Source organism: Antrostomus carolinensis, unplaced genomic scaffold (genome assembly GCF_000700745.2).
Source record: "Antrostomus carolinensis isolate BGI_N321 unplaced genomic scaffold, ASM70074v2 scaffold13626, whole genome shotgun sequence".
Classification (NCBI taxonomy): domain Eukaryota; kingdom Metazoa; phylum Chordata; class Aves; order Caprimulgiformes; family Caprimulgidae; genus Antrostomus; species Antrostomus carolinensis.
The window spans coordinates 1,268-23,944 of record NW_010321242.1 but is presented as its reverse complement, the minus strand read 5'-3'; the positions used below and the strand labels follow the sequence as shown (position 1 = coordinate 23,944).

The 22,677-nt window shown below is 41.9% G+C and overlaps 1 protein-coding gene across 1 annotated transcript in view; it reads right to left on the bottom strand.

Moving 5' to 3' along the window:
* The window catches only part of LOC104526421 (mitogen-activated protein kinase kinase kinase kinase 4-like), a gene marked incomplete at both ends in the record, with an annotated part of 62,816 nt that extends 42,736 nt beyond the window's left edge, over positions 1-20,080 (bottom strand). The window contains one exon of the mRNA XM_010169868.1: positions 20,015-20,080. Coding sequence (XP_010168170.1) covers positions 20,015-20,080 — 66 coding nt within the window. The remainder of the gene's footprint in view (positions 1-20,014) is intronic.
* Between the last annotated feature and the right edge of the window lie 2,597 nt (positions 20,081-22,677).

Sequence of the window (22,677 nt, the reverse complement as noted above, 5' to 3'; positions counted from 1 at the left end):
GGAAGTCGGGGCTGGACTGTAGGAGGTCAGCTGATGGGTGGCCGGAGTTTTGGAGCAGGAATCCCTGAAAGGAAGGTTTTTTTGGCTCACCATCACTACAAAGCTCTGAAGGTCAAGCTGCACATAACATGAGGTTTGTAATTGTTGTGAGAGTCAAGTTTTAACTTTTTAAGTAATTCAGCCTCCCTAGACACATGCTAATAAAAAAAAAGTTTCATTAGCCTTCTATCCCACAAAAACATAACTTTGCATGCACATTAAGCACTCGGCAAATATATCACTCAATTTTTAAAAATCCTTCAGTGTTCTTGTGAACAATAAGTGTAACATAGTTGGATTTTTTCTTGCATATAATGCAGAACATGGACAAGATTCTGCATGGGTTAAAATTGTGTTTCTGGGTAGGCAGGCAGGGTACACAGCTCAGACTGCAAGTTCCAGCCTAGATGATAAGAGCTACAACAATCTTAAAGGTGATTTACTTTTTCATTCCAGTTCTGATGGTGCTCTTCTCTCACAGATTGCAACACCACGTGGGCATGCATCTCTCTGCAGGTGACTGTGTGAGACAGGACAGCCCAATACTAACAACTGGCATTAAATGGATTTCTCTTGGGGCCTCTGAGTCTTTCCTTTAGTATTTCATGGCAAATACCCTCCCTACAACTCTCTTCACCTGAGATGAATCCTGAAGTCAAGAACTCTACTGAGTACCACTGTTGAGTTCAGAAGATCTGAGGTTTGCCTAGGAAAAGGTCACATTTTTCACACACATACAAAAGTCTTCACAGTGCATTTAACTGAAGAAAAAAGAGCATCTCCTCTCAGTGCCTTTTCATTTGGCTCTATTTGATACATCCTCTCCAAATAAAAAAAGGAGTTAATGGACACAATTAGTCTCTGAGAAAATACATCAGTCTCCAGATTTCTGAATGAGCTCTGCAAGAGATGAACTACATGGCACTGATTTCACAGCAGCAGTCAATTCCTATTTCCTTCCAAAATCCTATTGGCCAGATGGTCCACAAAACCCAAGGGAAAATTACTTACACATTTGGAAAGGCTTTCAGTATTAAGTTGGTCTCCAAAATGAAACCACACTACCCTCCTAATTATTCTTAAAAGTAAAGTATACCTTGCTTTTCTAATTAAATTAAGAAAGAACGGTGCTTCCAAGTTCATTTTCCTAGCAAAAAAAAATTCGAGAAGAGCCTTGGTGGGTTTTTTTGGGGGGTTTTTTTGGTTTTGTTTTGGTTTTGTTTTTTTTATAAGATGATCAGCTTCATACAGCAGAAGCCTGGCTGGCAACATTTTCCTCTCAAGCAAACTATAGGTCAGATGTGCAGTAATAGTTCCTGAACAGCTACAAGCAGTTGCTGTTCAATGCCCTATCTTCCAATTTTCTGTATTACTTGTAGGGATGAAATTAAATCATGGCAGAGAGAGAAATGAACAGTGAATGCTTGAGGGGGAAAAAAACCCAAATAAACCCCTGCAGAATAATTTCAAGAAAATGGCTAAACACAGCTGAAGAACCACAGAGCCTTAAGCAATGTAGACTAGCATAATTACCAGCACATATGAAGCAAAAGCAGCAGCTAACCATTGGAAGAACTGGTCACAAAAGGGACCAAGAGTTTCCTGCAATTAACCACTGAACAGCTTTACCAGATTTTTAAACTCTCATCTCTTTGCCTTGCCCTGTTTAAACCACCCAAGTTCATTTTGCACAGTGTAAGCTGAAGTAGTGCACTGTATAATGAACAATGCATTTGGGTAAAACAAAAGCAGAGCCCCAGCACAGGCTGGGGACACCCCTGCCCTCCTCTGATATACCACCGGATACATTTCCAAATGGTTCCCTGAAGGACTTTGCACCAACAGCTACTGGTGCTTTCTCCTAACACTTGGGTTATTGCGTGGAATTCTCGCTCCACTGAAGTCAACAGGAATTTCTGCCATTGAATTTACTGGAACTGAATTTGCCCTATAAAAGGTCGAATTTCTCAAACAAAACAAGGCCCACTTTGCACCAAGTTTTCTGCTGAAAAAAGGGTGTATATTCAATGCTTTCTCTGTTGGAGAAGGTGTATTCACACTGACCTCGTCACAGGTTTGAGCCAGAGTTTTTGGTGGAATAAATTAACCTATGCCATTACTGCGGGGTGTCCATTTATGTACAAGTATCTGACAACCAACTGCTCCTACTACCCAAAGTTTAGTGCCTATTGGAAATTAGTCTCTTCATAAAGCTGCAGGTGAAGGAAACAGACAACACTTGCTATTCTGTTTCCATGCTCCAGATGGAAACAGACAACACTTGCTATTCTGATTGATTACAGATACATTTATATTCACAGGCATATAGATTTGCCTGTATTCCTCTCATTCACAATTTCTCAGCAGTACGTCACATGAAGCTTTCCTAGGCAGCAATGGCATCCCTGTAAACTTGTACATCACCAAACACAATGGGGCCCAAGGTATTATGGACAAAGTTGCATGCACATGCACACAAACACATATATAAATATTCAAAACAACAAGACTGAAATCCACTGACCCAGCCCATGAAACCTCAGATGTCAACGAAGCTTCACCAGAACCCTTCTTGTGATTGAGTCTCAAACCCCGTTCTCATTTCCTAAGCTCTGAACCTTATCTGCTTGCTTTCACCTTGTAATAGCAATAGCCTGTCTAACCAGTTGCATCACATCACAAAGCTGCTGTCAAGAAATAAAAAACAAAACAAACCAGCAAAACAACCTAAACATTCCACAAAGCACCCAGCTAATACCAGCAGCTTGCTGGAGAAGTGTGGAGCAGCAAGTATGTGAAGTCTGGTTTACATGTATAATATGAACTTTAAAAACTGGCATCTCTACTGTGACATCATCTTCTAATTGTATTCACTTCAAAATTTAATCTAAAATTTTAACTATCCACAAGTTTCAAAATAACTTCCTTTTGCAGCTTCTTTGCAGATTCCGTCATCCACATCCAGATGCCACAATACACCACCATCAGCTCATCGCTCCTTAGGATAAATCTGGTAATATGTGCCAGAGAAAAATTTCACAGGGTCAGTTAAAACTCTACAGCATTGCCAATGCATGCATTTAAATAACAAATTTAAATAACTAGGACCCTATTTACAACAAAAGCGTCTAAAAAATAATGATAATCAAAGAGTATATGAAAATATTATACAGAAAAATCTACCTCCCAAGCGCTTTGTATTGCCTTCTAGTTTCCGACCCTTTAGGCTCGGGAAGGGACATGGGATTACAGGGAATTGCAAGCTTTCCTCCACTATCAAAGCCAGAAGCTTAGCCAGATTTCTTAAAGAAACAAGGTGTATCCGATTGTGCCACCTTGCACACAACCATGTTTCAACCTGTCAGCCCATGTCAACCAAAACTGACAGATAGATAGAAGTCTCCGAGATGATTCAATTCCTGTGTGTTTTGTGAAAATCAGAGACCAAGACAAACTCCCTCCTGAGAGGAGGCTCCAGAATGGGAGCCAGGGAGCACACAGGGACCCGCAGGCAGCCGCAGCACAGGCTGCATCTTGCCCAAAGGGCAGCAGATAGCCACCCTTGGATCAGACGGGCGGCAAGGAGTAAGCGGGGGCCACAGATCTATGGGTTAGCAGAGATCCTAAAGGACTCGGCAAAGGAATTGGGACTGCAGAGGTCAGAGGTGGAAGACAGGATAAGACAAACTTGCAAGCAACTGCGTTTTGTTAGTTTTACTATTTAGTTTTTCCTCAAAACACAGGAAGTTTAAACAACTTCAGAATTTATCTCGATATATAAACCCATCTCTCAACAGTGCCTGTAAGCTACTTTCCTCTAGTCTTAGCATTAATACTGGAAAAGCATCTTCCTGTTTGCACCACTAAGGTTTACAGAAAATATATATTTTTGACATCTGTTTGCACAAGAAAATAACTATATTCAATAATAGAAGGGTCATAGAAAACCAAAGACCTAACAAGAAGGGGTTCTGAAATTAGTCACTGAGGGACCTTTAAGGACTGTCGCCCCAGCACCAATCCTTATTTGCCATTTACACTGTAATCAAATGAGGGCAAAGCAAGCGTGAAGCACTAGCATGCCACTGTTAGCATTTTATATGCACTTTGAACAGCTAAAACAAACAACATCATATACAAAGGACTGGAAAAAACAAGGTTCCAAATAATTATTTTTAAAGACCTGGTTTGCACACATGGTTTGACCCAGTTTAATTAGAATTTTAGAATTCTAAATTTCTAATTTTAGAAATTAGAATTTAATTTTAATCCAGCTCAATTTTGTTAAGCATGGACATGCTCACTGGCCTGCATTGGGTTTGTTTGTCATTTCCTTTTCACTGATCCAGCCACACTGGACATGATTTTCCAAAGTACTCATCTTTTGCATTACTCCATCTCTGTCCATGCAATTTCACAGTGGCTTTAACAGAATAAGAGCGAGACTAACACTGAGTTCCTTGGAAATACCCATTTATTTCTGTTACCAGCTGCTTGTTCTTTTTAAAAGAATTTGGTTTAGGAAAGTCAGCAATTAACACTGATTAAAAAGCTTAATATTCATATGACTTATGATCCAATGAGAACAGGGGTTTTATCACTAACTGGGACAGCAAATGTTGACCACAAGCAGGGGTGGGTCCAGCTAGTGGTTTTGCCCTTGCAGCAGTCATATGCAAGAACATGTTTCTGTGGCAAGGCAACAACCTTCTACCTGTTAAAGCTTCCTTTTGTTTTTGCCAAGAACAAAAAAATGTCATGAATAACAATGTAAGAAACTATTTTCTGCCAAACCTCAAGAGAGCTGTTCTGCTTCGTCACCAGCTCCAGGCACACACCCCGTTACATCATGGCACCAGCATCCGCACAAGCCAGTCCAGAGCACGCGGGTTCAAAACGCTACACCTCAGAAATGCATCTGCAGAAATGAAGGGCTACGCTGATGGCAACTGTGGATATGGCAATCATAGTACAGTAAGGGGAAAAAAAATTAAGATGTAAAGCCCTCTGTATTATCTCGTGTTTTTCAAACACTGCTTGCTAATAAAGGTTCCTTCATCCAGTGCTGATGCACAAACATGGATGTCCTCCTCAGTAGCCAGGACACAAGCCAGACATGGCTTATCAGATCACAACCAGCTCCTAGAAACACACCTAGAGAACCACACAGTCAGCAGCCTGCCCTGAGGTGAGGAAAAATGCAGAAGCAGCAGCTTCCCCATTTCTCTTCCTGATCACGTTCCCAGTTTTATAAGGAGATCTCTGGGAATGAAAAAGCATCACGCAATCTCTGGGGACTTTTCATATCACACAATGACTATTGGCAGCAAACAGCTGAGATAGCAGGGCACTGTATAGGGACATTTGTGCTACTTGCTTGGCACTAAGGGAAGCCAGAAAGGAAGGAAAACCCACTGTTGGCATATGCTCCTGTCATCTGAGGGAATAACCCCTCTGGAAGTTCAGACAGCATTTACACACGATAGGACTCAAACAGCCAGGCTCCCCATTAACAGTCACAGTTTATATAGCACAGCGTCATCTCCATCCCGAACCCCAGTGGTGCCTACAGTCCCCGTCCAGCCCTGGCCCAGCTCCCATGGGAAGGCTCAGCACTGCCTCCGTCACGAGGGCAGCAGAGGTGCCTGAAGCCCCACAGTAAAGCCTGTCAAGAGTCAGAGTAGAAGCCCATCTCTGTAATATAAAGAATTACTCTATTTTAATATTAATAACATCAAAAGGGAGAGGTCTGCCAGAAGTCCGTAATGTCAGTAATGCAGGATACAGCGACCGCAAAAGCTCAGAAAGCCAAGTTGTCTTTAATCTCCTCACTATGACATTGGAAACCCATCTGTATGACAGATAGGACAAGTGCCATGCAGGCTCCAGGGCTCATAAGGCCATTTTCTTTCATTCCTGGTCAGAGAACTGAATTTGGCAGAAGCAAGAAGTCAAATGACATTACACAACCTAACCAGGAGTTTGTTGTGACTATTTGAACAGCCTCATGAAAGCACTAGGTGCTTTGCAAACATATGCAGAGACCTGATTGCTCATGCACATCTGTAGGTGCAGATTCCTGTGACAACATGAAAATATTCTAACTCCAACATGCAAGCCAGCGATACAGGCCATGCAAAGTCTTCCACCAGCTGGGTACCTAGAAACTAGCATGATGCAAAGAAAGGAAGAGAGGAATATAGGGTGAATCCTAAATCCTCTCTAACCTTTATTCTCCAGCCTGTGGGATCAGAGACCTGAGTTTCCAGCCTTTGTTTTGCAACTTCCTCAGTTCAAAACAGTTCTGACTGAAATCTTTCAAGTGTCCAAAAGAAAGGAAAGTTGGTGCATCTCTTTATTCCTTCATCCTTTCTCCATTTTCAGACATATTTATGGAGAGTAGGCTACAATACATGTACCTTCTCCAGATGCAACCGCTTTTTCTTTTTCTTTTTGTCAAGGAAACCGTCACAGTTGGGCATCCAGCAATCTGCTGTGCCCTATGCATTTGCATACCTACTGAACAGCACATGAGCATTTGGGAATCATCAGAACTACTTAGGCTGATCCTCACATGCACAAAAAGCCCAAAGTATCCCAGTGCACCACATTTACTGGCACGTACCCTCTCTGCGATGCCCTGGGCTCCACACCTGCTGGGTTCACTGGGCACACCCTACGCCTCAAGTGTTAATGTGCCTGCCTGCAAAATCCCAGGCAAACCTGGCAATCTTCCACCGGGAGAGATGACAAAACATATTCTGATGTCTCTGGAAACAAATCACCCTTCATCAACAAGGAATCCCACAGAAGGAATGGTCTGGTGCACCCAATCATGCATTGGTACTGCCTGTCCTCTTCTGCAGGGCAAAATGCACACATAGGACCAGTTCCCACTGTCAGCAACTGATGACAAACGGGAAGACTACACCATAGCAATTTGATTTTCAGAGCGGCGGGGATATGCTGGTCCACAATATCTAACTCTACCCTCTGATATTAATAAAAGGCAATCGGATATCTGTGGATATAATTTGGCTTCTGGGGGCAGAATGTTTGCAAGAAGTCTGTTACGATAAATATTTCATGTTAGACTGGAAAAAGCAAATATTAAAGCAAAAACTTTTTTCCTGGCTCTTCCCTTTTTTCATGTAACAAGACAACATCATGGACAATCTGTGTAAATAATACATTTGAGAGTCCATTATCTAAGCCATATGCATATTTACTTTATGTTGGTTTTGTTGCATATTTTAGTATAATTGTTCAGAGGTTTAAAGCCTAGAGTAAAACAAGAGTAGACAAATCTCCTACAGCAGAAATAATCAGTAAATTGGTTACATTTTTGTTATTTTTAAATGCCAGGAAAAATCCATGCTAAAATTTAGCATAATAAACAAGAAAGAAAATTCCTCAAGTTCAGTAAAATAAATATTTTCAGAAGGCCACCACACATTTCTCTTACACTCTTTTCCTCAAAATTTTTCCATTTTCCTAGAAATACAAGAAAAAATGGCATTAAAAATGCTGATATCAAATGTATCAACTGAACAACTGTAATGTCAGGAAACAGAATTTAGTCAATTCCAGCATTCAGTAAACCTCAACAATATGTCAGTATTTTGCCAACTGGTCCCACTTCCAGTTGTAAACATTCCTCACAGAATGGAAAGTCAGAAAAAGTCACATGGATAATCACATGTTCATTCTGGTAATGCCAAATTATTTCAGTATGATGGTACCTTTTTGCCGAGTATGCAGTACTAAATACAATCTATGAAATATTAAACATCCTGCTAAATTAAATATGTTCAAACGAAGCAAATGCGATGTTTTGATGCTGCTGAAGCAAAGTTTGAAAAGGAAAGCCAACTCATTTCTTAAAATTTTCCCACTGACATTTCTGTTTAACTGAAGACGTCCTGATTCAGATGAAACTGTTTTCAAACACCACGTTGTTCAGTAAGTGGCTGCTAACCAGTTCTCACAAATCACCTCCGTAAATACACCAACTCCTCTTAACCAGAATCCCAAGACGCCTTACAAAAACAAGGTTTGCCTCCATTTTAATAGCTACGGTTATGAGGACAGCTCCATTTCCAGTGAATTCGTGTGTTTTCGAGCAATGTCGAGAAGCAGAGACAAGAAGAAAAGCTACATCTCCTGACCTGCAGCTGCCCATGTCAACCTCTTCATGAAAAAGTGTATTTCTTATATGATGGGAGCACCCAAAAGCCCTGCCACAGACCACATGCCAACTATTACATATTAGCTAATAACACTGCTTGTGCAGGGCACTGAAAAGGCCACTCTGATACAAAGTATGTTTGCTGGATTGTTCCCTCCCTAAGATCTCAGAAGTTACTAAAGTTTCATGTTTTCCTGGGGAAAAAGAAGAGGATGGGGAAGAAATGACTTTTGAAAAGGTGCTAAAACAAGTCTTAAAAACCTTTCAGGAATCCCACAAAGTCAGTAGGTTACAAAGGTAGGCTTATAACACACAAGGGCTTTAAAAAATAAAAAAGTATAATACAGACAGCTAAAAAATAGTTTCTTCTTTAATTTTATTCCCAAGATCCATATTCATAGATCTGCACGGGCCAGGAAAATTACTGCTGGCCAGCAGCCTGAGAACAGCTGAACACCAGACAGGAGAAGCACGATTTTATCACATTTATGGATTTTACAATTGAAATTGGACATTAGAATTTTAAATTACTTACTGGAAATTTCATTATGATGAGACAAGGGGCTGACCTGTGCCCATGTCTACTGACCAAGCAAGCTGTTTGACCCCAGCTGCCAATGAAAACTATCTTTTAAACTCCATTTCCCCACAAACACCTTGGAACGGTAGGATCAATTGTCCCACCAGATTTTGTTGCTGCCCATCCTGGCAGCTGCAGTTTGAATATCTGTGCTACCACCCGACCCATCTGTACTTGGCTTTCAAGGCAGCAGGAGGAACACAGCTGGGCCAAACGCTGCTTTCCTCCAGAGCATCGATGTCCCCAAGGAACAGAGCCCATCAGGAACTTGCATGGCACTGGGAGACATCAGGAGGTGAGCTCTCTGGAGGAGCTCTCCCCAGCAGCAAGCACAAAGACCACGCTGTTGGTGGTGCTGGCTGTGCCACTATCTCTGTTGGCTGGTTGTCTTCCCCTATGCCCCACACCTCACGTTAGCTGGTAGTCTGCGCAGTGCTGGTCTCTGTTACTTGTGTGGTAATCCAGAAAGCGTGGAAGAGGAGCTATGGCAATCACCCACAGCTGCCGACCATGCCAGAGTAAGGCTGTAGGAACATCCCTTATGTTTCAGCCCTTCCCATCCCCAGTGCTTAAAGTCTCCCTGTCTGACTTGGCAGACTTCCGTGCAACCTGACACAGACATAAATCAGGATGTGGTTTGCAGGACAGCAAATTACCAGGCTCACGACTTCATCTCTGCTATTTAATGCTATTTACTTTTGTTTGCTCCAGAAAAGAAAGACAACAAAGGGCTTGCTACTGCCACAAGTTAGCTCCAGTCTTCTCCCAAGCACTGCCCTGAGCTCAAGCACTGAGCACATCTGAAACTTTCCTGCACAAGCATGGTAGTGCTTTTAACTGCTGCTGGATGGCCTTCACAGGGCAAAAGTTAGATCTCAACAGCTACAACTCAGCAGCTGCTCATACAATTGCTTCTTGACCTGTCTACTCTCGCTCAAGTCAGGCTGACTAGGAGGAGTTAATGGGAGCTCACCTCTGTAGTGAAGAAATTTAACTGAGGGCAGAATGAACTATAGACGCATTGTGTGGTTCAAGCAAACCAACATCCATTCTACTTCAAGGAGAAAAACCCAACAGAGAGACCTATCAGGTACTGGGGAAGACAGGAAAAGGTGAGGGTGAGGAAATTAAAGATGAGACAGAGGTCAAACACAGTGCTTGTGGTCACAGTGCCAATGCAGCAAACACCCCAGCAGGAGATCTCAGAGCTAAGGTCGTGAAACAGAAGCTAAAGTGAACATCTTTGCAACAGTCCCACTGGGCACAATCACTGCCCCGTATGTGTCTGCTGGACACGCTGCACTACGTCGAACCCATGGAAAATATTGATCCATTACAGACCTCAGTGGGAGAACCTGACTCTTTGTGGACTGACATTTCTGCTGCTGGATTTTCCAGCAACACCACTACAGGATTACTGGAGATCCCACTCGTATTGATAAATAAAAAAAACCTAAAGGATCACAATTTAGATTTCTAAAATATATCCCAGAATCTTCTGGTCCCCTGCATGTTACTTGGCTCAACATAATGAACTTAAATTCTCTAAGAGCAAACTATAAAGCACTATTATGGATGATTCTTGTACCAAACTATGGGTTCCTTGGGCATAAACAAATTCAAACACATTGTTATGAAAAAATACCTGAAGACTGGGCATGAAACTTAAAAGAATATTTACTGCTGTTAAAGATAATTGTGATGTCTATGCAGAGAATTGGAAAGGAGAGAAGAGCAGCACACACTCCACACAGCTCTTTATACCAATTTATCACACCATCAAGTTTAAAGCACCAAGTGCTGGATAAATCCATGAAATACAAAATAGTAATATTAAATAACAACAAGAATAATAAAATGACAATAATAATAATAATAATAATTTAAAAAGACAAGCAAGCTATTAATATTTTTAGGAAAACAAACCTTTTATTATGTTCTACTAGCTATAGCCCAGAGGTACCAAAGAGGGACTTTCAAAAAACATACATGCATCCTTCAGGTCATTGAAGCAGACCTGGAAAGTACCATTCACATAGAGCTGTACAAAAGAATCAGAGACGTGGAAATAAGGTGATGTGTGCTTGCAAGGCACTAAAGTTCTGTGATTCATTCAGAAAAAGGTACAGTTCCTAAAGCTAATCTGCAATGGGAGTCATCTCAAACATCTAGAAACAACACACTAAATTTTCTGCTGTTTAAAATTAATGAATGAATGATAGGATATTACTCAACTCCAATAGTTCATTACATGTCTGGGAGGTTTTTTTGGACTGCAAATAGACAACTTCTTACAAGTCTTCCCCCAAGTCCACTGATTTATTTTGAAGAACAGATAACATACACAATAAAATATTTCTGAGTATGTCAGGGATTGTGAAACTCAGGCATGACACTGGTCACTCTGATGCATATCTTCATGTAGGCATGATTCTGGGAGCTGCAGAGCAGTCAGGAATATTGAAATCAATGTCACTAGTGAGGTGCTTAAATTGTAGTGAAGTGTTTGAGTGAGGAATTAAGAGCTTGAACTATTTCTGCTGTGCTTGTATTATCACCAGTGCATTTGTAGCATGTTCGCTTACCTTCAAAATAGCATGTCTCGGTGCCAACATCTGAAGTGTTGTGCAACATGAGCAAAAAACACCACCAGTTTAGGATGAAAATGCATTGCACTCTCCCATATGGACATTCAGGTCCAAAACAGGGAGGAGCTGGAAGCGGCAGGCCTGCCAGCAAATTATTTGCAAGGATTTTACTATTCTCTAATGGCTGATACAGCACATCTAATTACTGTACATTGCTCTGCTCACTCAAAGAGCCTTTATTGTATAAAAGCACTCCACAGCCAAGAGGTTTTTTTCACATCCTTACTCTTCTATTTTTGATAAACTAGTCCCACACTTAAAAATATTAATTTAATTTCTCTGAAATATTCACTAACTAGAATCAGGACTTCATGATTAGATAATGGATCATACATGCAAAATTAATTATTTTAAATTCTAGTGCTGACTGCAGTTTGGCATTGCTATGCAAATAAACAGGAAAGCCAAGCTTAAAAAAAAACCCTAACCAACCAACCACACACTATAAAGAAATGCTCCTGGCTCTGACAACTAAATCCACACAATACAGTACCTATTATATCTATATATATTTCCAATAAAAGTAATTCCCCCTACTTTTTTTTGTATTCTCCAAGTCAGTCATTCACAATCTAGTAGGCTGGACTGATGGTATGTTCTGTCCTCCGAGATTCCTGTACTCAAATCATGACTGGAAAAGACCTCTGGGAACACATGGTCCCACCTTCTGTTGAAAGCAGGGCCTTAAGTTAGGTTACCCAAGACAACGTTAAACAGCCTGGGATATTTCCAGCAAGGGTGATGCCACCACCACCCCGGGAAACTTGTTCCAATATTGATTTGTTCTTACAGTGAAGATTTTTTTCTTATCCAGATGGAATTTCCCCCGAGCAACCTGTGCCTGGTTCCTCTTGTCCTATGCATCCCTGTACTTCTATCAAACCATTGTTGAAGCACTTAAAGATTGTGACTAGATTGCCCTCAGCCTTCTCCTCTCTAGGTTGAAAAAAAAAAAAAAAACCAAAACTCTTTCAGCCTTTCCTTCTTCACGTGTAAAATTCTTCAACCCGCTATATGTTTTGGTAGGCCTCTGCTAGACCCTCTCCAGTTTCCCAATACCTCTCTGGAACTCAAGGAACAAGGACAGGACCCAGTATTCCAGCTGTGGCCTAACAAGAGCAGAGGGAAGCAACCATAGAATCACAGAATATTGTGAGTTGGAAGGGACCCACTAGGATCATCGAGTCCAACTCTTTCTCTAGCATAGGACAATCCCAAGATTCAGACCATGTGTCTGAGGGCGTTGTCCAAATGCTTCTTGAATACTGTCAGGGTTGGTACCATGACTACCTCCCTGGGGAGCCTGATGCATCACATCCCCATATTTACTTGCTATGCTCTTGCTGACGCAGCTCAAGGCACAGTTTGCCCTCGTTGCTGCAAGGGTGCACTTCCAACTCCACATCCTTTCTGATGAATGAGGAAAAGGACCAACATAGTGGCATGGAAGCTTTGAGAAACACACACAGACATGTATGAGAGTGTATTTAGGAGCTGCAGGCAACTGAAAGAAAAGGAAGAAACACCTGTAGTAGTACGTGGACTTTCACAGGTGTTACTTAAAAGCAGAGGTATGAAGAAGTCAAATATTGAAACATCAAACCACGCCTCTCTAGTGTATCAGTGATGGCACAGCCATATACCACTAAGCTTTCAGGGCAACCTATTCATAACCACCACAGCATTTCAGATCTTATTACAATGGCAGTAGCACACACTAAGCTCAGACTTATTCCTGAAAGAGATCCCTGTTTCCAGGATTAGCAATCTATTTGTTTGCACTGCTGAAGCAAGATCTACACAATGAGTTGTTGACTCCATCCAGTACACTGCAGCAATACTTCTTTATACATTGCTGCCTACAATAATTAACTAGTTTTTCATGTGGACAAGACAATCAGCTATGCTACTAAAAACCCAAATAAAGAAAATGAATAGACAAACAAGCACTTCTACCGACTGCTAGTGAAATAGAAAGTAGCATTTTGTCATTTCTATAAAGAACATCTCATTTCCATACTTGACTCATCAAAATCTCAGTGCCTTGAAGGCTATGATTAGCTTGAAAACTGTAACCAACCACAAATGATAACAAAATACCCAAAGAGGACATGACATTTTTAACGTCTCTGTTTGCGGCAGTTTGGAGACTCTGAAATTGCATTTCAGCCCCAAGACACATTCTTCAGAAGGTGGCTACTCCTGACCCACCCCCAAAAGGGGTGATTTTGAAGCTTTCAGCTTATACATGTTCACCTTCTAGATTGCACTGAAAAGAACTGTCATGTTACTTACATTTAGCATTCCAGTAACTGCCTGAGGTGCTACCATCAATTAGGGTTTTCAATAGTCCACAGACTAACGCTTCCTAACTTAGCATGGTCTTGTGATTCTTTCCACACAGTACCAAGTCTCAAAAAACCCACACTGCTTCCCCCTCAACCCTCCCAACTTGCTCTTGATTACTTCAGACAGTTATTCAATGAAATTAATTATGAAGAACTTAACAGACCTTCAAATTATTTAAGATAAACTTTAAAGTAATATTTATGCTTCACTACACTCCTGCCACTGTACATCAAAAACAGAGTAACTCTTAACTCATGTCAACAACTGAAGCATGATTCAATGCCAAGGAGTAGCTGTATTTAAAATAAAACAAAACAAAAAAACCCCAAAACCTTTCCTTACTCAAATCTGCTTCCTTTTTGTATCCAGAGTCGTATATGACTATATAGAAATAAAAATATTAGCTGTGCAGAGGCACTACAGGAAGGCAGGGTTGCTTCTACCCTCTGCTAAGCCTCAGCAACAGCACTGCTTCACCTTCATCAGCTGCACTACCAGGAAGCCACTTCTTCCCTTTTGACTCTCACAGTCCCAAACCAGAACATCTCTCTCAAGTTCCCTGTGCCCTCAGATTCCTTTAAAGACACAAGCATTTTGCATGCACAGCAGCTGCAGATCTATCACAGTTTATCATCAGCCTGCAATATCACACTCCAAAAATGAACTTGCCAAAGACACTGACCTCTCATTCCCTGGGCCACTCAAAAATGCTCACCCCAGGAGAGGGTTAATCCACATCACTAAGGTAAGGGAAGTCAAAAGCCCCAGTCAGGTGCCTCTTGACATCAGAAAGCAAGCAGATTGCACAGATGCTGCCAATGACCCCATTTGGCCCGTTAAAACTTTTTTTAGAAGGATGAGGACTCTCAGAGCACAGCTGAATGAGTAGGACTAGGAGCAATTCCTCTTTATCTTGACAGCTAAAAATCCAAAGCAGCTATAAAGTCAGAGACCCACAGTCTCTTCCAGCGCTCAAGAGCAATTCTCTGACCCAAACACTTCAAAAAGGGCACCCAGTTGCCCCATCTCTCCCTTTCCCCATTCACCCAGTAGATAAATGACCCTAATGACCCTGCACTGAAAATTAAAAGATCAAAAATGCATTAACAGGCTCCCACTGAAGACCCACCACTCAAAGAATATGAAACTAACAACTGAAGTCTTCATAAATAAAAAAAAAAAAATCCCACCCCAAACTTACAGTTTAGTTATTACTAAATGCACAAGCACAGACCAAGACAGAGCTGTTCTACATCAAGGGTGACACACGATCAACTATCCACTTCTTCATAGCAAGACAGTCCAACCATGGAAGGAAAACAAGGCATCCATATAACTAAACTTCTGAAGGTAATGGAAGTAGGCAAAGAATGATTCAAATCACAACACTGTCAGGTCTCAACAGCCATACCTACATTGCAAGATACAGCCTCAAGCACACTGCAAGCAGTCCCACGGTCACAGACCTTAGCTTCACAATGCTTTCAAAGGTACCACCTTCAACAGGACACCATGCCACAATAACAGAGCAACTACTAGCAAAAAAAAAAAAAAAAAAAAAGGATGTTATTTGTAAATCTCCTAGATGGTTTTCTGCAGTTTTATTTCCACCCCAAACAACATGATTCAAGCTTCCCCAGGCAGCCTGTGAGACGGGGTTCCAAGGCACTGTGGCTGCAGCCCAGGGAAGAAGCAAAACCAAAAAACTTGTGGGCAACACCTTCAGCAATTTCACTTCCTCCCAGATGATACTGACAGCTACACAACAAAAACCATTGCTCTGCCCTGTCTGAAGGTCCTTGCTGAGCAGCAGCTCTAAAAAAAACCTAAAACCACTGGCCCTCATCTTTTGGAGAGCCACCCCATGTCCACCACAGAGTCTTTGTGGTCCCTGGTCTCAAGTGTTCCCAGGAAGACGGACAGCCCTCACAAAAACAGTGCATGGGAAGTTCAGAAACTTCTCTTTCTCACATGCATTCAATGGAGATGGTGCAGACTGGACACAACTTGACCTTCATCACTTCAAAGTTCAGGAAACAAAGGCATAAAAGACTAAATAGCCATACTTCTCCAACCACCAGCAAATGCCCTACTTCCAACTGCCTTCAGAGAAGGCTCTCTGCTACCAACTCCCATGACATTATTCAGAATTGCCTCTTACATAGTATTGTCCTTCAGCTCCCAGAAGCCAGCAATTGACTGAAAAACTCATCTGTCATTTCAAGAGATAACAAAGTCTAAGTCTCGTGACTTCTGGTTACCAACTGATTTTTTAATATCCAATTCACACTTTCCAAAAGCCTGAAGTTGCCAGTACTGGCATATTTACATCCCACTACTTCATAAGTTGTCAAAAAAATCTGCTACTTTCAGTCAGTTATTATATGCAAATACCAACTTTATAATATTTCTAGACAGCTCTAGCATTATCATGGGTACAATTTATACCTCTTCCATTTCATTTAAAAAGACACTGAACTGGAACTGGTCTGGAATAATTCAGTATTAAAAATACTCTCCTTCAATAAATCTGTTAAGCATTATTTTCTAAATCTAATGATGAATCCTCTAAATTTTACTTTCATTTTTATGGAGCTGCATATATTAAAACATATAGCCTTATGAATCATCTTCACAGACAACCAAGCAATTTAGTAATCTTGGACATAGTTTATTTAGCCTGAAATAAGCTTTGCTTTGATTATGTGCAAACTACTGTGTGTATCTATTTTCAAATGTATGGAAGATTCTGACACTTCTGGAGAATAAAAACGTGCTCTAATGATGTGAGTACATTATGTGGATAACTGAGATTACCTTACAATTTAAATATTTATGATCACAAGCCTATACTAGACAAACTACAAAATTATTCCAGTGTTCCCTAATGCACTCCATCCATCCTAGCACTGTAGAGATCGAAGGACATATTACACAGCAGCGTAAAAGAAAAGTGAATACCATAGCCTAACATTTTATGGTCACTTCAGAAGCAGTTGTTCCATTGCAGCTGCCCTCCTTCAGAGAAAGACATTGGATCTGGTTGCCAGGCCAGCACCAGGAAGACACCACCTGAGTACATTCAGTTGGTACTCAGCATCTTCTGCAGAGGTATTTCCAAAGACACAGGAGGTTTGGAGTGTGCCAAAACTGTTCACAGTGGAGACCAAGTTGACTGCCTGCAGTTTGGAGCGCACACTTTGTATCTGTCCACCTCAGCTGTCATCATCTGTCTTCTCCAGCTGCACAGGTCATTGTCATCCTCACGCAAAGAGCAGCTTCATCCCCTAAGCAAGCCTCAGCACAACACCCTGAGCTGTGATCACATGTATTTACGTGAACAAAGCCTTTTTTATGGGTGTGCTTGCATAAAGCCAGGGTTACACACAGCCCATCATGTCTCTATTGTGTGACGCATGTTCACAAAGCTTCACCTCAGCACCTTTAGCCTTACAAGAACCTGTCTCTCAGTGCCTTGCTTAGATGTTACACCTACTTCAAGTGCAGAATGAGCCAAGATTCAAATCACCCATTATTCAGAACTGTCAGACCCCAGTCTCTTGCGTGCTCAGTGGAGAGCAGCCTTTGGGAACCATTTTTAATTGCCATCGTCAGTATTTCTCATGCATTTTGGAACTAACATTCTAGTGAACCACATGAGAGCTCAAAACATTTTATTTTGCAGCAGAGAAGCAAATTATGTTGCTCCTTCCTGTTTCTGCCATGATTAAGCAGCTGATTCACTCTCAACATCCTTCAAAGATGACTAGATGGAATCTTTTCTTTCCCAATATAAAATAAATCCAGGCATGAAAAGAAAGGCAACTATTTCAGAGACCATTTGGGAGCTTTAGGGTCTCTTTACAGGTAGAAACTTCTGTGATTACACTGACAACAGTACCCCTGAATGTCTCCTGGCTTCTAATCTGTCCATGTGAACCCCTGAGCCTCTATTTTTAATTTAGTAGCACTGACCTCAGTATCTGAGTGACAATTTCAGAAACAACATAGACTTAATCACAGCAACAAAGAGTTACATGAGAAAGATCCTGCTTCTGACATAACAATAAATAAATAAATGTAGTATGGGAAAGAAGAAACTCCCCAGAACTGCTTCTGTAGAGCATTTTCCAAAATCTTTGAAAGAGTATCTATAGCTTCAAAGGGAAACCAAATGCGATCACAGCAGATCTGCCACCAGAGGACAGACACCGAAACGTAGAATATATTCAGTGCATTGGAATCAGAGAAAGACAAACAGTCATAGAACCATAGAATCGCCTGGTTGGAAAAGACCTTTGAGATCATCAAGTCCCACCATACCTGTCCACTACTAAACTGTATCTCCAAGCACCCCATCTATCCATCCTTTAAACACCTCCAGGGATGGTGACTCAACCACCTCCCTAGGCAGCCCATTCCAGTGCCTGAGAACCCTTTCAGCGAATAGATTTCTCCTGAAAAAACTTACCTCCCTTGGTGCAACTTAAGGCCATTGCCTCTTGTTCTGTCACCAGTTACCTGTGAGAAAAGGCACATTTCCAGTGCCTGAGAACCCTTTCAGCGAATAGATTTCTCCTGAAAAAACTTACCTCCCTTGGTGCAACTTAAGGCCATTGCCTCTTGTTCTGTCACCAGTTACCTGTGAGAAAAGGCACATCCCCGCCTCACTACAACCTCCTTTCAGGTAGTTGTAGAGAGTGATAAGGTCTCCCCTCAGCCTCCTCTTCTCTAGACTAAACAACCCCAGTTCCCTCAGCCGCTCCTCATAAGACTTGTTCTCCAGCCCCTTCACCAGCTTTGTTGCCCTTCTCTGGACACACTCCCGTGCCTCAATGTCCTTCTTGTACTGAGGGGCCCAAACTGGACACAGTATTCAAGGTGCGGACTCACCAAGGCTGAGTACAGGGGAAGGATGACTTCCCTGGTCCTGCTGGTCACACTATTTCTGACACAAGCCAGGATGCCATTTGCCTTCTTGGCCACCTGCGCACACTGCTGGCTCATATTCAGCTGCTGTCAACCAACACCCTCAGGTCCTTTTCTGCCAGCCATTTTTCCAACCACTCTTCCCCAAGTCTGCAGTGTTGCATGAAGTTGTTGTGAGCCAAGTGCAGGACCCGGCACTTGGCCCTGTTGAACCTCATAGAGTTGGTTGCAGCCCATTGATCCAACCTGTCCAGATCCCTTTGCAGAGCCTTCCTGCCCTCAAGCAAATCAACATTTCCACCCAGCTTAGTGTCATCTGCAAATTTACTGAGGGTGTACTCAATCCCTTCATCCAGATCACTGATAAAGATGTTAAACAGGACTGGCCCCAACATTCCTGCATTTCTGCATCGGGGGCCCCTTCTGCATTCTTCCTGCAATAGGGGATCAATGCAGAAAGAGCCTACACCCATACAAAAACTCATCACGCAGGGTCAGCAATGGGATCTGAGGGAAAAGCAAGACCAGGCAGCTACCTCCAGCACCGTTACTCTTCTGATGTACCTCCAATGGTTCAGCATTTTTTCAGCAGCATGGCCTTTTCCTTCCTCCAAATGGGAATACCACATACTTGGTTCCCTATTTTATCATGTCTATTTTCTCTCCTTACATCATTCTTAGGAAAGGCTTCACAGTGAAAGATCACTTTTCTAGGCTAGTTCTTATAACTAAAGGTATGCACTGTACAGTGTACACAGCATGTTATGGCAGACAATGTTTAATTGCTGTAGTTTCCTGACTGGTAGTTCTGCTTCGATATCATAGCGACAAAGGTAATAACGGAAATCAAATACTTCATAGCCTGCCTGCACAGCAGGGTTAACTGACACCTCCGTCTTGAAGAGTACTGCTGTTTTAGTCTCGGCTGAGCTCTTCACTCAATCCAGAACAAATTTAGTCCTCACTGACGTTAATTTGTGCCAGCCACTTATTAAATAATTTTGAAAAAGAGAAAATAATCACAGGACAGAAAAAACAGGGCAGAGGGAAATCAGTATGAAAGCCAACACACTTATCTGACCTGTAGCAGCAAACAGACATGAAAACAGGGCAGAAGGAAGGGGCCAGAGTTTCATAGGTGACACCATTTTGCATTACATAGAAAAGACAGTAAGATAAAACAGGCTATTACTGGAACACCTTCTTAAATGGTGCTCATTTCTGCTTTTGGAAAAAAAGCTTTATCAAATACAGCAACATAAATTAAAGAGGCATCCAAACCTTATATACTTGTCCATATGTCCCATTTCCAACAACCTGCACCAGTTCAAATATTCCTGCAGGGTCCTGCAAAAAGCAGAAGAAATAACATTATTTGGAGCAAAGCAACCAATTCATAATGGAGCGTAGCTGTGCACAGTCAAAATGAAAATGTCTGTGACACATCTCTTAAAGATCTGTATCACACACTAAAGGGGAAATAGACAAATAACAGTATAAGAAATACATTAATATTAAAGTTTTCAGTCAATTTGCTCAAAACTCTATACCCAAAACAACTCGGTGTAGAATTGTAGCATGGCAATATGGCAGATACAACAAATACATAGAGATGTGTGAATACAAGAATTCAACAGAATCAGCTTAGCAGTAGAATAAGGAATAAACTCCACACTTCCCTAAGCCTTAAAACACTGAGCTAGCCTGGAGGCTGAGCTGCTGTCTTCTGCTACGAAACACTTAGCACTAGGATTGTTACAAAGGAAAGAATCTAAATAATAGAATTGAAAAAATACTCTATAAAGCACCTGAGCCCGATTACCTTACAAAAGGGAAATGTACCATCCCAGGCAATCTTAACACGACAGGTAGGCTGAGAATGCTCAACTGTCCTGTTCTGCAAACATAACAATGTTTTGATGTATTGAAGTCTCAGCTTTGAACCCAAACTAGACTGCTCTTAATTTACATGAAAGATTTGTGTAATGAGGCTTTGAGCAACCTGGTCTAGTGGAAGGTGTCCCTGCTCATGGCAGGGGGGTTGGAACTAGACAATCTTTAAGGTCCCTTCCAACCCAAACCGTTCTACAATTCTACTCAGGTGTCAAGTGACCAGTGCACCACACCACACAAGCCAACTTTCATCCTACTAGTTTAACACCAGTTGCTCTAAAAACAACCACTGCAGCAGATGTCCTTCTCCAATAATGAGATGCTGCAGCTTTTCAGCTAGAGGAAGACCATCTTGTTGCAAGGCATGGGCAAGTAAGTGTTCACTCCTGCATGACTGAGCACATTAAGAAATCTGTTGCTTCAGTTAAAACTCACTTGAGAGATTTATATAAAAACATTAAGAACTCAAGAGACCAGTTTCTTGGTTTCTGGCTGAGCCATTTATCAGTCCACTCATTTCTTGGGATGATATCACTGAGAGATTTATATAAAATATTATTAACTCCATGTGTCAGTTTTACCACATCTGTTTCAGCAATCTGTCATGTCAGTTGCCTATTGGTACTGTTGAGGAATGCAATGCAGAAAAATATTATCTCAGAAGTACAATTTCTGTGACCCTGGTTCCTCTGTGAGGAACTCTGCCAGACAAGGGCCTCCGTCCACAGTATCTACTGTACTCCTCTGTGGGAAGCACGAGCAGCACCCCACTTGCACACATCTTCTGCAGAAAGTAGCACTGCTGAGTTAAGGTGTTCATAGTGCACAGAAACCTAAAGGAACCTAGACTGCATTTTCAACTCAAGAGTTTGCAACTGTGCTTCTCACTTAAATGTGTGCTCTGTCCTCACTCTTCTTCTCCAAGCTTATTTATTATACAAACATAATCATTTAATGTACCTCAGTTCTCTCTCTCCCTCCAATCAATTTCATTCTGATTTAGCACCCTAATAGCTTGCTTCTAAAGGTTTCAGACACTCTAGGAAAAATCCAAGCAATTATCTAAATAAATGTCAGAATTAACTTCAATACAGCGAAAATCCTACCCTGTCCTTGCTAGCCAATTGAGCATTAATGTCTCAAGCCTCCACAGCTCTGAGTGCAGCCAAAATACTTGGCCATGTCTCTTCTTTTAATCAGGGCACCATAGTGAACTGAGCCTTGCTAAGAGTCATGAAGAATATTAATCTGGGCTCTGACTTTGGTCCTTGGATTGACCTTGCTTGCTTGGATATCAGCACTGCATCGTTTGTTGGCATTCTTCACAACGGGACAACTTCTTAATTTATCTTGGAGTTAGGTATCATCTTCAATATAATGCTTCCTCTCAGCTGCCATTTAAGGCCTGTGGTCCATCTAACCCTTCACCAGCCAGCCCCTGCCAAATTGCTAGGTTCACTTTGACAGATGCCAAAATCCTGGCCTGAACATTCATCACTTTAAGGTTAATTACTGTAATGCACTGTACCATATGGTGGCCTCCTTGCTTTGCTGCAAGTCATCTGCAGAGTACTCAAAAAGGCAAGAGCAAGACTGCTGACCCAGAGGCACCAAGGCCACATTCATCTCCTCTGCAAGGCAGAATGAAAAACAACCCGCACAGCAAGAGCTCGACTGAAACACACTTTTCACAGTCTCTGCAGCTAAACAAGATACAGGTGTCTGAAACTCCACTTCTCCTACAGAGCCTCTGCACCTTGGCACGTAAGACAGAGATCAGAGGCCTTATAACCATCTGAACACCCTGAAGAACCCAGGGCAGGAACGCCCTAACAAGATGATCCTGCAACGTTTGGGACCTACAGCCCAAGCCACCTCTTTCCAGGAAAAGGGGAAAGCCCTGGTGAGCACCTATTTGTATGGGAGCAAGGCCAGCTTGTGCAGTCTGAAAATGACCCCAGTCAGAGTTGTGCCTCCACAGTGGACCTCCTGACCACAGCAAGGCTGGCAGGAGCACCACACCAGGCAGCTCCCATCGGCCTGGGAACATC